The 18,405-nt window shown below is 61.1% G+C and overlaps 1 protein-coding gene across 6 annotated transcripts in view; it reads left to right on the forward strand.

Annotated features, from left to right (window-relative positions):
• The window catches only part of LOC116957150 (serine/threonine-protein kinase 25-like), a 107,841-nt gene that overhangs the window by 64,729 nt on the left and 24,707 nt on the right, over nucleotides 1-18,405 (forward strand). For all 6 annotated transcript variants that reach the window (XR_012931582.1, XR_012931580.1, XR_012931581.1 and 3 more), the window contains exon 7: nucleotides 11,695-11,880. Coding sequence is in view for 2 of the 6 variants with exons in the window: in XM_032979115.2 (XP_032835006.1) it covers nucleotides 11,695-11,880 (186 nt within the window). In the remaining 4 variants the exon portion in view is untranslated. The remainder of the gene's footprint in view (nucleotides 1-11,694; nucleotides 11,881-18,405) is intronic.

The following is an 18,405-nucleotide window of genomic DNA, read 5'->3' on the forward strand; positions in this document are numbered from 1 at the left end:
TCTGTGTGTGGGGAGCGGTAGTGTAGCGGTTAGCGCGCTGCGCTATGAACCTGGCGACCCGGGTTCGATTCCCGCTCACGGCCAACACCAGTGACGATTATTTGAACCGGTCCCGGGCCTCCCCTAGGTCGACTCAGCCTCAAATGAGTACCTGGTGTGGTGTGTAAACATCGTCACTAGGGAGACAAAGGCGGTCGGGCGTGGTGCTGGCCACCCACCCCCTCGTGTACCGTTCCGGCCTTCATAGGTGCTCGCTAACAGCACTTGCCCCTACAGTCTGTTAAGGCTATACGGGGGATCTTTGTGTGTGTCACTCTGTGTGTGTGTGTCACTCTGTGTGTGTGTCACTCTGTGTGTGTGTGTCACTCTGTGTGTGTGTGTCACTCTGTGTGTGTGTGTCACTGTGTGTGTGTGTGTCACTCTGTGTGTGTGTGTGTCACTTTGTGTGTGTGTGTGTGTCACTCTGTGTGTGTGTCACTCTGTGTGTGTGTCACTCTGTGTGTGTGTGTGTGTGTCACTGTGTGTGTGTTTGTGTCACTCTGTGTGTGTCACTCTATGTGTGTCACTGTGTGTGTGTCACTGTGTGTGTGTGTGTGTCACTCTGTGTGTGTGTCACTCTGTGTGTGTGTCACTGTGTGTGTGTCACTGTGTGTGTGTGTCACTGTGTGTGTGTGTCACTCTGTGTGTGTCACTGTGTGTGTGTCACTGTGTGTGTGTGTCACTGTGTGTGTGTCACTCTGTGTGTGTGTGTCACTGTGTGTGTGTGTGTGTCACTGTGTGTGTGTGTCACTCTGTGTGTGTGTCACTCTGTGTGTGTGTCACTGTGTGTGTGGCACTGTGTGTGTGTCACTCTGTGTGTGTGTCACTCTGTGTGTGTGTGTGTCACTCTGTGTGTGTGTGTGTCACTCTGTGTGTGTGTGTGTCACTCTGTGTGTGTGTCACTGTGTGTGTGTGTCACTGTGTGTGTGTGTGTCACTGTGTGTGTGTGTGTCACTGTGTGTGTGTGTCACTGTGTGTGTGTGTCTCTGTGTGTGTGTCACTGTGTGTGTCACTGTGTGTGTGTGTGTGTGTCACTGTGTGTGTGTGTCACTGTGTGTGTGTGTCACTGTGTGTGTGTGTGTCACTGTGTGTGTGTGTGTCTGTGTGTGTGTGTCTCTGTGTGTGTGTCACTCTGTGTGTATGTGTCACTGTGTGTGTGTATGTGTCACTGTGTGTGTGTGTGTCACTCTGTGTGTGTGTCACTCTGTGTGTCACTCTGTGTGTGTGTGTCACTGTGTGTGTGTGTGTCACTGTGTGTGTGTTTGTCACTGTGTGTGTGTGCGTGTGTCACTCTGTGTGTGTGTGTCACTGTGTGTGTGTGTCACTGTGTGTGTCACTGTGTGTGTGTGTGTCACTGTGTGTGTCACTCTGTGTGTGTCACTCTGTGTGTGTGTGTGTCATTGTGTGTGTCACTCTGTGTGTGTCACTCTGTGTGTGTCACAGTGTGTGTCACTGTGTGTGTGTGTCACTGTGTGTGTCACTCTATGTGTGTCACTGTGTGTGTGTGTCACTCTGTGTGTCACCCCCGTGTGTGTGGCACGACGTGTGCCTCCTCCCCGTGTCTCACCGTGTCTCCTCGTGTCTCCCCCCGTGTCTCCCCGTGTCTCACCGTGTCTCACCGTGTCTCCCCGTGTCTCCCCGTGTCTCCCCGTGTCTCCCCGAGTCTCACCGTGTCTTCCCGTGTCTCCCCGTGTCTCACCGTGTCTCACCGTGTCTCCCCGTGTCTTCCCGTGTCTCCCTGTGTCTGCCTGTGTCTCCTCATGTCTCTCTGTCTCCCTGTGTCTCCCTGTGTCTCCGTGTCTCCCCGTGTCTCCCCGTGTCTCTCCGTGTCTCCCCGTGTCTCCCCGTGTCTCCCTGTGTCTCACCGTGTCTCACCGTGTCTCCCCGTGTCTTCCCGTGTCTCACCGTGTCTCCCCGTGTCTCCCCGTGTCTCCCCGTTTCTCCCCGTGTCTCCCCGTGTCTTCCCGTGTCTCCCCGTGTCTCCCCGTGTCTCTCTGTGTCTCCCCGTGTCTCCTCGTGTCTCTCTGTGTCTCCCCGTGTCTCCCCGTGTCTCTCTGTGTCTCCCCGTGTCTCCCCGTGTCTCCCCGTGTCTTCCCGTGTCTCTCCGTGTCTCCCCCTGTTTCCCCCGTGTCTCCCCCTGTCTCTCCGTGTCTCCCCGTGTCTCCACGTGTCTCCACGTGTCTCCCCTGCGTCACGCCCTGTCTCCCTCCTGTCTCCCCCTGTCTCTCCGTGTCTCCCCGTGTCTCCCCCGTGTCTCCCCCGTGTCTCCCCTGTGTCTCCCCGCGTCACACCCTGTCTCCCCCGTGTCTCCCCGTGTCTCCCCCTGTCTCTCCGTGTCTCCCCCTGTCTCCCCGTCTCCCCTGTGTCTCCCCCGTGTCTCACCGTGTCTCCCCCATGTCTCCCCCTGTCTCCCCCTGTCTCCCCGTCTCCCCTGTGTCTCCCCCGTGTCTCACCGTGTCTCCCCCATGTCTCCCCCTGTCTCCCCCCTGTCTCTCCCGTGTCTCCCCCTGTCTCCCCCTGTCTCCCCCTGTGTCTCCCCCGTGTCTCCCCGTGTCTCCCTCGTGTCTCCCTCGTGTCTCCCCGTGTCTCCCCCGTGTCTCCCCGTGTCTCCCCCGTGTTTCCCCCTGTCTCCCCCGTGTCTCCCCCGTGTCTCCCCCGTGTCTCCCCCGTGTCTCCCCGTGTCTCTCCGTGTCTCCCCCTGTCTCCGTGTCTCCCCGTGTCTCCCCCGTGTCCCCCACGTGTCTCCCCCTGTCTCCCCCTGTCTCCACGTGTCTCCCCGTGTCTCCCCCGTGTCTCCCCGTGTCTCCCCCGTGTCTCCCCCTGTCTCCCCCGTGTTTCCCCCGTGTCTCCCCGTGTCTCTCCGTGTCTCCCCCTGTCTCCGTGTCTCCCCGTGTCTCCCCCGTGTCCCCCACGTGTCTCCCCCTGTCTCCACGTGTCTCCCCCTGTCTCCACGTGTCTCCCCCTGTCTCCCCCGTGTCTCCCCGTGTCTCCCCCGTGTCTCCCCCTGTCTCCGTGTCTCCCCGTGTCTCCCCCGTGTCCCCCCCGTGTCTCCCCGTGTCTCCCCCGTGTCTCCCCCTGTCTCCCCCGTGTCTCCCCCGTGTCTCCCCGTGTCTCCCCGTGTCTCTCCGTGTCTCCCCCTGTCTCCGTGTCTCCCCGTGTCTCCCCCGTGTCCCCCACGTGTCTCCCCCTGTCTCCACGTGTCTCCCCCTGTCTCCACGTGTCTCCCCGTGTCTCCCCGTGTCTCCCCGTGTCTCCCCCTGTCTCCGTGTCTCCCCCGTGTCCCCCCCGTGTCTCCCCCTGTCTCCCCCTGTCTCCACGTGTCTCCCCCGTGTCTCCCCCGTGTCTCCCCCGTGTCTCCCCCTGTCTCCCCCTGTCTCCCCCTGTCTCTCCGTGTCTCCACGTGTCCCCCACGTGTCTCCCCCGTGTCTCCCCCTGTCTCCCCGTGTCTCCCCCGTGTCCCCCACGTGTCTCCCCGTGTCTCCCCCGTGTCTCCCCCTGTCTCCCCCGTGTCTCCCCGTGTCTCCCCCTGTCTCCCCCTGTCTCCCCTTGTCTCTCCCGTGTCTCCCCCTTGTCTCCCCCGTGTCTCCCCGTGTCTCCCCCTGTCTCCCCCTGTCTCCCCTTGTCTCTCCCGTGTCTCCCCCTGTCTCCCCCTGTCTCCACGTGTCTCCCCCGTGTCTCCCCCGTGTCTCCCCCGTGTCTCCCCCTGTCTCCCCCTGTCTCTCCGTGTCTCCACGTGTCTCCACGTGTCCCCCACGTGTCTCCCCCGTGTCTCCCCCTGTCTCCCCGTGTCTCCCCCGTGTCTCCCCCGTGTCTCCCCCGTGTCCCCCACGTGTCTCCCCCTGTCTCCCCCGTGTCTCCCCCGTGTCTCCCCCGTGTCTCCCCCGTGTCTCTCCGTGTCTCCCCCTTGTCTACCCCGTGTCTCCCCCGTGTCTCCCCCGTGTCTCCCCCTGTCTCCCCGTGTCTCCCCCGTGTCTCCCCCTGTCTCCACGTCTCCCCCCTGTCTCCCCCGTGTCTCCCCCGTGTCTCCCCCGTGTCTCCCCCTTGTCTCCCCCGTGTCTCCCCGTGTCTCCCCCGTGTCTCCCCCTGTCTCCCCGTGTCTCCCCCGTGTCTCCCCCTGTCTCCACGTCTCCCCCCTGGCTCCCCGTGTCTCCCCGTGTCTCCCCCGTGTCTCCACGTGTCTCCACGTGTCTCCCCTGCGTCACGCCCTGTCTCCCTCCTGTCTCCCCCTGTCTCTCCGTGTCTCCCCGTGTCTCCCCCTTGTCTCCCCCGTGTCTCCCCTGTGTCTCCCCGCGTCACACCCTGTCTCCCCCGTGTCTCCCCGTGTCTCCCCGTGTCTCACCGTGTCTCCCCGTGTCTCCCCCTGTCTCTCCGTGTCTCCCCCTGTCTCCCCCTGTCTCCCCCTGTCTCCCCCGTGTCTCCCCCGTGTCTCCCCCTGTCTCCCCCGTGTCTCCCCCTGTCTCCGTGTCTCCCCTTGTCTCCCCCTGTCTCTTCGTGTCTCCACGTGTCTCCCCCGTGTCTCCCCGTGTTTCACCGTGTCTCCCCTGTGTCTCCCCCGTGTCTCCCCCGTGTCTCCCCCTGTCTCCCCTGTGTCTCACCGTGTCTCCCCTGTGTCTCACCGTGTCTCCCCGTGTCTCCCCCGTGTCTCCCCCGTGTCTCCCCCGTGTCTCCCCCTGTCTCCCTGTGTCTCACCGTGTCTCCCCTGTGTCTCCCCGTGTCTCCCCCGTGTCTCCCCTTGTCTCCCCCTGTCTCCCCCCTGTCTCCCCCGTGTCTCCCCCTGTCTCCCCCTGTCTCCCCCTGTGTCTCCCCCGTGTCTCCCCGTGTCTCCCTCGTGTCTCCCCGTGTCTCCCCGTGTCTCCCCGTGTCTCCCCGTGTCTCCCCGTGTCTCCCCGTGTCTCCGTGTCTCCCCGTGTCTCCCCCGTGTCCCCCACGTGTCTCCACGTGTCTCCCCGTGTCTCCCCGTGTCTCCCCCTGTCTCCCCCGTGTCTCCCCCGTGTCTTCCCGTGTCTCCCCGTGTCTCCCCGTGTCTCTCCGTGTCTCCCCCTGTCTCCGTGTCTCCCCGTGTCTCCCCCGTGTCCCCCACGTGTCTCCCCCTGTCTCCACGTGTCTCCCCCTGTCTCCACGTGTCTCCCCGTGTCTCCCCGTGTCTCCCCCGTGTCTCCCCCTGTCTCCGTGTCTCCCCGTGTCTCCCCCGTGTCCCCCCCGTGTCTCCCCCGTGTCTCCCCCGTGTCTCCCCCTGTCTCCCCCGTGTCTCCCCCGTGTCTCCCCGTGTCTCCCCGTGTCTCTCCGTGTCTCCCCCTGTCTCCGTGTCTCCCCGTGTCTCCCCCGTGTCCCCCACGTGTCTCCCCCTGTCTCCACGTGTCTCCCCCTGTCTCCCCCTGTCTCCACGTGTCTCCCCGTGTCTCCCCCGTGTCTCCCCGTGTCTCCCCCGTGTCTCCCCCTGTCTCCGTGTCTCCCCGTGTCTCCCCCGTGTCCCCCCCGTGTCTCCCCCTGTCTCCCCCTGTCTCCACGTGTCTCCCCCGTGTCTCCCCCTGTCTCCCCCTGTCTCTCCGTGTCTCCACGTGTCCCCCACGTGTCTCCCCCGTGTCTCCCCCTGTCTCCCCGTGTCTCCCCCGTGTCTCCCCGTGTCTCCCCCGTGTCCCCCACGTGTCTCCCCGTGTCTCCCCCGTGTCTCCCCCGTGTCTCCCCCTGTCTCCCCCGTGTCTCCCCGTGTCTCCCCCTTGTCTCCCCCGTGTCTCCCCGTGTCTCCCCCTGTCTCCCCTTGTCTCTCCCGTGTCTCCCCGTGTCTCCCCGTGTCTCCCCGTGTCTCCCCCGTGTCCCCCCCGTGTCTCCCCCTGTCTCCCCCTGTCTCCACGTGTCTCCCCCGTGTCTCCCCCTGTCTCCCCCTGTCTCTCCGTGTCTCCACGTGTCCCCCACGTGTCTTCCCCGTGTCTCCCCCTGTCTCCCCGTGTCTCCCCCGTGTCTCCCCGTGTCTCCCACGTCTCCCCCCTGTCTCCCCCGTGTCTCCCCCGTGTCTCCCCCGTGTCTCCCCCTTGTCTCCCCCGTGTCTCCCCGTGTCTCCCCCGTGTCTCCCCCTGTCTCCCCGTGTCTCCCCCGTGTCTCCCCCTGTCTCCACGTCTCCCCCCTGGCTCCCCGTGTCTCCCCGTGTCTCCCCCGTGTCTCCACGTGTCTCCACGTGTCTCCCCTGCGTCACGCCCTGTCTCCCTCCTGTCTCCCCCTGTCTCTCCGTGTCTCCCCGTGTCTCCCCCTTGTCTCCCCCGTGTCTCCCCTGTGTCTCCCCGCGTCACACCCTGTCTCCCCCGTGTCTCCCCGTGTCTCCCCGTGTCTCACCGTGTCTCCCCCTGTCTCTCCGTGTCTCCCCCTGTCTCCCCCGTGTCTCCCCCGTGTCTCCCCCTGTCTCCCCCGTGTCTCCCCCTGTCTCCGTGTCTCCCCTTGTCTCCCCCTGTCTCTTCGTGTCTCCACGTGTCTCCCCCGTGTCTCCCCCGTGTCTCCCCCTGTCTCCCTGTGTCTCACCGTGTCTCCCCTGTGTCTCCCCGTGTCTCCCCCGTGTCTCCCCTTGTCTCCCCCTGTCTCCCCCCTGTCTCCCCCGTGTCTCCCCCTGTCTCCCCCTGTCTCCCCCTGTGTCTCCCCCGTGTCTCCCCGTGTCTCCCTCGTGTCTCCCCCTGTCTCCCCGTGTCTCCCCGTGTCTCCCCGTGTCTCCCCCGTGTCTCCCCGTGTCTCTCCGTGTCTCCGTGTCTCCCCGTGTCTCCCCCGTGTCCCCCACGTGTCTCCCCCTGTCTCCACGTGTCTCCCCGTGTCTCCCCGTGTCTCCCCCGTGTCTCCCCCTGTCTCCCCCGTGTCTCCCCCGTGTCTTCCCGTGTCTCCCCGTGTCTCCCCGTGTCTCTCCGTGTCTCCCCCTGTCTCCGTGTCTCCCCGTGTCTCCCCCGTGTCCCCCACGTGTCTCCCCCTGTCTCCACGTGTCTCCCCCTGTCTCCACGTGTCTCCCCGTGTCTCCCCCGTGTCTCCCCGTGTCTCCCCCGTGTCTCCCCCTGTCTCCGTGTCCCCCCCGTGTCTCCCCCGTGTCTCCCCCGTGTCTCCCCCTGTCTCCCCCGTGTCTCCCCCGTGTCTCCCCGTGTCTCCCCGTGTCTCTCCGTGTCTCCCCCTGTCTCCGTGTCTCCCCGTGTCTCCCCCGTGTCCCCCACGTGTCTCCCCCTGTCTCCACGTGTCTCCCCCTGTCTCCACGTGTCTCCCCGTGTCTCCCCCGTGTCTCCCCGTGTCTCCCCCGTGTCTCCCCCTGTCTCCGTGTCTCCCCGTGTCTCCCCCGTGTCCCCCCCGTGTCTCCCCCTGTCTCCCCCTGTCTCCACGTGTCTCCCCCGTGTCTCCCCCTGTCTCCCCCTGTCTCTCCGTGTCTCCACGTGTCCCCCACGTGTCTCCCCCGTGTCTCCCCCTGTCTCCCCGTGTCTCCCCCGTGTCTCCCCGTGTCTCCCCCGTGTCCCCCACGTGTCTCCCCGTGTCTCCCCCGTGTCTCCCCCGTGTCTCCCCCTGTCTCCCCCGTGTCTCCCCGTGTCTCCCCCTTGTCTCCCCCGTGTCTCCCCGTGTCTCCCCGTGTCTCCCCCTGTCTCCCCTTGTCTCTCCGGTGTCTCCCCGTGTCTCCCCGTGTCTCCCCCGTGTCTCCCCCTGTCTCCCCTTGTCTCTCCCGTGTCTCCCCCTGTCTCCCCCTGTCTCCACGTGTCTCCCCCGTGTCTCCCCCTGTCTCTCCGTGTCTCCCCGTGTCTCCACGTGTCCCCCACGTGTCTCCCCCGTGTCTCCCCCGTGTCTCCCCCTGTCTCCCCCGTGTCTCCCCGTGTCTCCCCCGTGTCCCCCACGTGTCTCCCCCTGTCTCCCCGTGTCTCCCCCGTGTCTCCCCCTGTCTCCCCCGTGTCTCCCCGTGTCTCCCCCTTGTCTCCCCCGTGTCTCCCCGTGTCTCCCCCGTGTCTCCCCGTGTCTCCCCCGTGTCTCCCCCTGTCTCCACGTCTCCCCCCTGTCTCCCCCGTGTCTCCCCCTGTCTCCCCCGTGTCTCCCCCGTGTCTCCCCCTTGTCTCCCTCGTGTCTCCCCGTGTCTCCCCCGTGTCTCCCCCTGTCTCCCCGTGTCTCCCCCGTGTCTCCCCCTGTCTCCACGTCTCCCCCGTGTCTCCCCGTGTCTCCCCGTGTCTCCCCCGTGTCTCCCCCGTGTCTCCCCCTGTCTCCCCCTGTCTCCCCCTGTCTCCCCGTGTCTCCCCCTGTCTCCCCCTGTCTCCCCCTGTCTCCCTCTGTCTCCCCGTCTCCCCCGTGTCTCCCCGTGTCTCCCCCTGTCTCCCCCCTGTCTCTCCATGTCTCCCCCTGTCTCCCCCGTGTCTCCCCCGTGTCCCCCCGTGTCTCCCCCTGTCTCCCCCTGTCTCCCCGTGTCTCCCCCTGTCTCCCCCTGTCTCCACGTGTCTCCCCCTGTCTCCCCCTGTCTCCCCATGTCTCCCCCTGTCTCCCCCTGTCTCCACGTCTCCCCCCTGTCTCCCCGTGTCTCCCCGTGTCTCCCCGTGTCTCCCCCTGTCTCTCCGTGTCTCCCGGTGTCTCCCCGTGTCTCCCCCTGTCTCCCCGTGTCTCCCCGTGTCTCCCCCTGTCTCCACGTCTCCCCCCTGTCTCCCCGTGTCTCCCCGTGTCTCCCCCTGTCTCCCCCTGTCTCCCCGTGTCTCCCCCTGTCTCCCCCTGTCTCCCGTGTCTCCACGTGTCTCCCCCTGTCTCCCCCTGTCTCCCCGTGTCTCCCCCTGTCTCCCCCTGTCTCCCCCTGTCTCCCCCTGTCTCCACGTCTCTCCCCGTGTCTCCCCGTGTCTCCCCCTGTCTCCCCCTGTCTCTCCGTGTCTCCCCCTGTCTCCCCGTGTCTCCCCGTGTCTCCCCCTGTCTCCCCGTGTCTCCCCGTGTCTCCCCCTGTCTCCACGTCTCCCCCCTGTCTCCCCGTGTCTCCCCGTGTCTCCCCCTGTCTCCGCCTGTCTCCCCCTGTCTCCCCCTGTCTCCCCGTGTCTCCCCGTGTCTCCCCCTGTCTCCCCCTGTCTCCCCGTGTCTCCCCCGTGTCTCCCCGTGTCTCCCCCTGTCTCCCCCCTGTCTCTCCGTGTCTCCCCCGTGTCTCCCCCGTGTCTCCCCCGTGTCTCCCCCGTGTCTCCCCGTGTCTCCCCCTGTCTCCCCGTGTCTCCCCCGTGTCTCCCCCTGTCTCCCCCTGTCTCCCCCTGTCTCCCCCTGTCTCCACGTGTCTCCCCCTGTCTCCCCGTGTCTCCCCCGTGTCTCCCCCGTGTCTCCCCCGTGTCTCCCCCTGTCTCCGCCTGTCTCCCCCTGTCTCTCCGTGTCTCCCCGTGTCTCCCCGTGTCTCCCCGTGTCTCCCCCTGTCTCTCCGTGTCTCCCCGTGTCTCCCCGTGTCTCCCCCTGTCTCCCCCTGTCTCCCCCTGTCTCCCCCTGTCTCCACGTGTCTCCCCCTGTCTCCCCGTGTCTCCCCCGTGTCTCCCCCGTGTCTCCCCCGTGTCTCCCCCTGTCTCCGCCTGTCTCCCCCTGTCTCTCCGTGTCTCCCCCTGTCTCCCCGTGTCTCCCCGTGTCTCCCCGTGTCTCCCCGTGTCTCCCCCTGTCTCTCCGTGTCTCCCCGTGTCTCCCCCTGTCTCCCCGTGTCTCCCCGTGTCTCCCCCTGTCTCCCCGTGTGTCTCCCCGTGTGTCTCCCCCTGTCTCCCCGTGTCTCCCCCTGTCTCCCCCTGTCTCCCCCTGTCTCCCCCTGTCTCCACGTGTCTCCCCCTGTCTCCCCGTGTCTCCCCCGTGTCTCCCCCGTGTCTCCCCCGTGTCTCCCCCTGTCTCCGCCTGTCTCCCCGTGTCTCCCCGTGTCTCCCCCTGTCTCCCCGTGTCTCCCCCTGTCTCCCCGTGTCTCCCCGTCTCTCCCCCTGTCTCCCCGTGTCTCCCCCTGTCTCTCCGTGTCTCCCCCTGTCTCCCCGTGTCTCCCCGTGTCTCCCCCTGTCTCCCCGTGTCTCCCCCTGTCTCCCCGTGTCTCCCCGTGTCTCCCCCTGTCTCCCCGTGTCTCCCCGTGTCTCCCCGTGTCTCCCCCGTGTCTCCCCGTGTCTCCCCCTGTCTCCCCCTGTCTCCCCCTGTCTCCCCGTGTCTCCCCCTGTCTCCCCGTGTCTCCCCCGTGTCTCCCCGTGTCTCCCCCTGTCTCCCCGTGTCTCCCCCTGTCTCCCCGTGTCTCCCCGTGTCTCCCCCTGTCTCCCCGTGTCTCCCCTTGTCTCCCCCTGTCTCCCCCTGTCTCCCCCTGTCTCCCCGTGTCTCCCCGTGTCTCCCCCGTGTCTCCCCGTGTCTCCCCCTGTCTCCCCGTGTCTCCCCCTGTCTCCCCGTGTCTCCCCGTGTCTCCCCCTGTCTCCCCGTGTCTCCACCGTGTCTCATCGTGTCTCATCGTGTCTCTCTGTGTCTCCCCGTGTCTCCCCCTGTCTCCCCGTGTCTCCCCCTGTCTCCCCACTGTCTCCACGTGTCTCCCCCGTGTCTCCCCGTGTCTCCCCCGTGTCTCCCCCGTGTCTCCCCCTGTCTCCCCGTGTCTCCCCGTGTCTCCCTCTGTCTCCCCGTGTCTCCCCCTGTCTTTCCGTGTCTCCCCCTGTCTCCCCCTGTCTCCCCCTGTCTCCCCCTGTCTCCCCCGTGTCCCCCCCGTGTCCCCCACGTGTCTCCCCCTGTCTCCCCCGTGTCCCCCACGTGTCTCCCCCTGTCTCCCCCGTGTCTCCCCCTGTCTCCCCCTGTCTCTCCGTGTCTCCCCGTCTCTCCACGTGTCTCCCCCACGTGTCTCCCCGTGTCTCCTCCGTGTCTCCCCGTGTCTCCCCCTGTCTCCCCGTGTCTCCCCCGTGTCTCATCGTGTCTCTCTGTGTCTCCCCGTGTCTCCCCCTGTCTCCCCGTGTCTCCCCACTGTCTCCCCCGTGTCTCCCCGTGTCTCCCCCGTGTCTCCCCCGTGTCTCCCCCTGTCTCCCCGTGTCTCCCCGTGTCTCCCTCTGTCTCCCCGTGTCTCCCCCTGTCTCTCCGTGTCTCCACGTGTCTCCCCCTGTCTCCCCCGTGTCCCCCACGTGTCTCCCCCTGTCTCCCCCGTGTCTCCCCGTGTCTCCCCGTGTCTCCCCCTGTCTCCCCCTGTCTCCCCACTGTCTCCCCCGTGTCTCCCCGTGTCTCCCCGTGTCTCCCCCTGTCTCCCCCTGTCTCTCCGTGTCTCCCCGTGTCTCCACGTGTCTCCCCCACGTGTCTCCCCGTGTCTCCTCCGTGTCTCCCCCTGTCTCCCCCTGTCTCCCCCTGTCTCCCCCTGTCTCTCCGTGTCTCCCACGTGTCTCCCCACGTGTCTCCACGTGTCTCCACGTGTCTCCACGTGTCCCCCACGTGTCTCCCCCCTGTCTCCCCGTGTCTCCCCCACGTGTCTCCCACGTGTCTCCCCACGTGTCTCCCCGTGTCTCCACGTGTCTCCACGTGTCCCCCACGTGTCTCCCCCCTGTCTCCCCGTGTCTCCCCCACGTGTCTCTCCGTGTCTCCCCCTGTCTCCGTGTCTCCCCCTGTCTCCGTGTCTCCTCCTGTCTCCCCGTGTCCCCCCCCCCCCCGTGTCTCCCCCGTGTCTCCCCGTGTCTCCCCGTGTCTCCCCCCGTGTCTCCCCCTTGTCTCCTCCCGCCCCGTGTCCCCCAGGCGGACATCTGGTCTCTGGGCATCACGGCGATGGAGCTGGCACAGGGGGAGCCCCCGCACGCCGACCAGCACCCCATGAAGGTGCTCTTCGTGATCCCCACGTGCGAGCCGCCCAGCCTGCAGGGCGGCTACAGCCGCGTGTTCAAGGACTTCACACAGAGCTGCCTCAACAAGGACCCGCAATACGTACGCACGCACGCTTACACACACACACTCACGCTTTCACACTTACACACACACACTTACACACACACACGCTTACACACACGCTTTCACACACACACACACGCTTACACACACGCACACACGCACACTTACACACACACACGCTTTCACACACACACACACATACGCTTACACACACGCTTTCACACACACACACACGCTTACACACACAAACACACTTACACACACACACACACGCACGCTTACACACACACACACGCTTACACACACACTTACACACACACACACACGCACGCTTACACACACACACACACTCACGCTTACACACGCTTACACACACGCGCACGCTTACACACACACACACACTTACACACACACACGCACGCTTACACACACACGCTTACACACACACGCTTACACACACACACGCACACTTACACACACACACACGCTTACACACACACGCGCTTACACACACACGCACGCTTACACACACGCTTACACACACACGCTTACACACACACACGCTTACACACACACGCACGCTTACACACGCACGTTACACACACACACACGCTTACACACACACACACGCACGCTTACACACACACACGCACGCTTACACACACACACGCACGCTTACACACACACTTACACACACACACGCTTACACACACACACACACGCTTACACACACACACACTTACACACACGCTTACACACACACGCACGCTTACACACACACGCTTACACACACACACTTACACACACACACGCTTACACACACACGCTTACACACACGCACGCACGCTTACACACACACACACGCTTACACACACACGCTTACACACACGCACGCACGCTTACACACACACACACGCTTACACACACACACACGCACGCTTACACACACGCTTACACACACGCTTACACACACACGCTTACACACACACACACACGCTAACACTTACACACACACACGCTTTCACACACACACACACACACGCTTACACACACGCTTACACACACACACACTTACACACACACACACACGCACGCTTACACACACACACACGCTTACACACACACACACGCTTACACACACACTTACACACACACACACACGCACGCTTACACACACACACACTCACGCTTACACACGCTTACACACACGCGCACGCTTACACACACACACACACTTACACACACACACGCACGCTTACACACACACGCTTACACACACACGCTTACACACACACACGCACACTTACACACACACACACGCTTACACACACACGCGCTTACACACACACGCACGCTTACACACACACGCTTACACACACACGCTTACACACACACACGCTTACACACACACACACACGCACGCTTACACACGCACGTTACACACACACACACGCTTACACACACACACACGCACGCTTACACACACACACGCACGCTTACACACACACACGCACGCTTACACACACACTTACACACACACACGCTTACACACACACACACACGCTTACACACACACACACTTACACACACGCTTACACACACACGCACGCTTACACACACACGCTTACACACACACACTTACACACACACACGCTTACACACACACGCTTACACACACACACGCACGCTTACACACACACACGCTTACACACACACGCTTACACACACACGCACGCTTACACACACACGCACGCTTACACACACACACACACACACGCTTACACACACGCTTACACACACGCTTACACACACACGCACGCTTACACACACACACACGCTTACACACACACGCACACGCTAACACACACACGCTTACACACACACACGCATGCTTACACACACACACACTTACACACACACACGCACGCTTACACACACACGCTTACACACACACGCTTACAAACACACGCTTACACACACACACGCACACTTACACACACACACACGCTTACACACACACGCGCTTACACACACACGCGCTTACACACACACGCACGCTTACACACACACGCTTACACACACACGCTTACACACACACACGCTTACACACACACACACACACGCACGCTTACACACGCACGTTACACACACACACACGCTTACACACACACACACGCACGCTTACACACACACACGCACGCTTACACACACACACGCACGCTTACACACACACACACACACGCTTACACACACACACGCTTACACACACACACACTTAAATACACGCTTACACACACACGCACGCTTACACACACACGCTTACACACACACACTTACACACACACACGCTTACACACACACGCTTACACACACACACGCACGCTTACACACACACACGCTTACACACACACGCACGCTTACACACACACGCACGCTTACACACACACACACGCTTACACACACGCTTACACACACGCTTACACACACACGCACGCTTACACACACGCACACACGCTTACACACACACGCACACGCTAACACACACACGCTTACACACACACACGCATGCTTACACACACACACACTTACACACACACACGCACGCTTACACACACACACGCACACTTACACACACACACACGCTTACACACACACGCGCTTACACACACACGCACGCTTACACACACGCTTACACACACACGCTTACACACACACACGCTTACACACACACGCACGCTTACACACGCACGTTACACACACACACACGCTTACACACACACACACGCACGCTTACACACACACACGCACGCTTACACACACACACGCACGCTTACACACACACTTACACACACACACGCTTACACACACACACACACGCTTACACACACACACACTTACACACACGCTTACACACACACGCACGCTTACACACACACGCTTACACACACACACTTACACACACACACGCTTACACACACACGCTTACACACACGCACGCACGCTTACACACACACACACGCTTACACACACACGCTTACACACACGCACGCACGCTTACACACACACACACGCTTACACACACACACACGCACGCTTACACACACACACACGCATGCTTACACACACGCTTACACACACGCTTACACACACACGCTTACACACACACACACACGCTTACACTTACACACACACACGCTTTCACACACACACACACACACGCTTACACACACGCTTACACACACACACGCATGCTTACACACACACACACTTACACACACACACACACGCACGCTTACACACACACACACGCTTACACACACACACACGCTTACACACACACTTACACACACACACACACGCACGCTTACACACACACACACTCACGCTTACACACGCTTACACACACGCGCACGCTTACACACACACACACACTTACACACACACACGCACGCTTACACACACACGCTTACACACACACGCTTACACACACACACGCACACTTACACACACACACACGCTTACACACACACGCGCTTACACACACACGCACGCTTACACACACACGCTTACACACACACGCTTACACACACACACGCTTACACACACACACACACGCACGCTTACACACGCACGTTACACACACACACACGCTTACACACACACACACGCACGCTTACACACACACACGCACGCTTACACACACACACGCACGCTTACACACACACTTACACACACACACGCTTACACACACACACACACGCTTACACACACACACACTTACACACACGCTTACACACACACGCACGCTTACACACACACGCTTACACACACACACTTACACACACACACGCTTACACACACACGCTTACACACACACACGCACGCTTACACACACACACGCTTACACACACACGCTTACACACACACGCACGCTTACACACACACGCACGCTTACACACACACACACACACACGCTTACACACACGCTTACACACACGCTTACACACACACGCACGCTTACACACACACACACGCTTACACACACACGCACACGCTAACACACACACGCTTACACACACACACGCATGCTTACACACACACACACTTACACACACACACGCACGCTTACACACACACGCTTACACACACACGCTTACACACACACACGCACACTTACACACACACACACGCTTACACACACACGCGCTTACACACACACGCGCTTACACACACACGCACGCTTACACACACACGCTTACACACACAAGCTTACACACACACACGCTTACACACACACACACACACGCACGCTTACACACGCACGTTACACACACACACACGCTTACACACACACACACGCACGCTTACACACACACACGCACGCTTACACACACACACGCACGCTTACACACACACACACACGCTTACACACACACACGCTTATACACACACACACTTACACACACGCTTACACACACACGCACGCTTACACACACACGCTTACACACACACACTTACACACACACACGCTTACACACACACGCTTACACACACACACGCACGCTTACACACACACACGCTTACACACACACGCTTACACACACACGCACGCTTACACACACACGCACGCTTACACACACACACACGCTTACACACACGCTTACACACACGCTTACACACACACGCACGCTTACACACACACACACACGCTTACACACACACGCACACGCTAACACACACACGCTTACACACACACACGCATGCTTACACACACACACACTTACACACACACACGCACGCTTACACACACACACACGAACGCTTACACACACACACACACTTACACACACGCACGCTTACACACACACACACACGCGCGCTTACACACACACGCACGCTTACACACACACGCTTACACACACACACACACACGCTTACACACACACGCTTACACACACACGCTTACACACACACGCTTACACACATACACGCTTACACACACACGCTTACACACACACGCACACACACTTACACACACGCACGCTTACACACACACACACGCTTACACACACACACACACGCACGCTTACACACACACACACGCTTACACACACGCACGCTTACACACACACGCTTACACACACACACACGCTTACACACACACGCACGCTTACACACACGCACGCTTACACACACACGCACGCTTACACACACACGCACGCGCTTACACACACACACACGCTTACACACACGCTTACACACACACGCTTACACACACACACTTACACACACACACGCTTACACACACACGCTTACACACACACACACACGCACGCTTACACACACACGCTTACACACACACACACACGCACGCTTACACACACACACGCTTACACACACACGCTTACACACACACGCACGCTTACACACACACGCACGCTTACACACACACACACACACGCTTACACACACGCTTACACACACACGCACGCTTACACACACACACACACGCTTACACACACACGCACACGCTAACACACACACGCTTACACACACACACGCATGCTTACACACACACACACACACTTACACACACACACGCACGCTTACACACACACACACACGCACGCTTACACACACACACACACGCACGCTTACACACACACACACGCACGCTTACACACACACACACGAACGCTTACACACACACACACTTACACACACGCGCGCTTACACACACACACACGCGCGCTTACACACACACGCACGCTTACACACACACGCTTACACACACACACACACGCTTACACACACACGCTTACACACACACGCTTACACACATACACGCTTACACACACACACACGCTTACACACACGCTTACACACACACGCACACACACACGCACACACACTTACACACACGCACGCTTACACACACACACACGCTTACACACACACACACACGCACGCTTACACACACACACGCTTACACACACGCACGCTTACACACACACACACACACGCTTACACACACACACACGCTTACACACACGCACGCTTACACACACACGCACGCTTACACACACACGCACGCGCTTACACACACACACACGCTTACACACACACACACGCTTACACACACGCACGCTTATACACACGCACGCTTACACACACACGCTTACACACACACGCTTACACACACACATACACACGCTTACACACACACGCTTACACACACACACGCACGCTTACACACACACACGCACGCTTACACACACACACGCACGCTTACACACACACACACACGCTTACACACACACACACGCTTACACACACGCGCGCTTACACACACGCACGCTTACACACACGCACGCTTACACACACACACACACGCTTACACACACATACACGCTTACACACACACACGCTTACACACACACACACACGCTTACACACACACACGCGCTTACACACACGCACGCTTACACACACACACGCTTACACACACACGCACGCTTACACACACGCACGCTTACACACACACACACACGCACGCTTACA

Source organism: Petromyzon marinus (assembly GCF_048934315.1).
Source record: "Petromyzon marinus isolate PM22_M1 ecotype Great Lakes invasive population chromosome 70 unlocalized genomic scaffold, UKy_Petmar_22M1.pri1.0 chr70_unloc.1, whole genome shotgun sequence".
Lineage (NCBI taxonomy): Eukaryota > Metazoa > Chordata > Hyperoartia > Petromyzontiformes > Petromyzontidae > Petromyzon > Petromyzon marinus.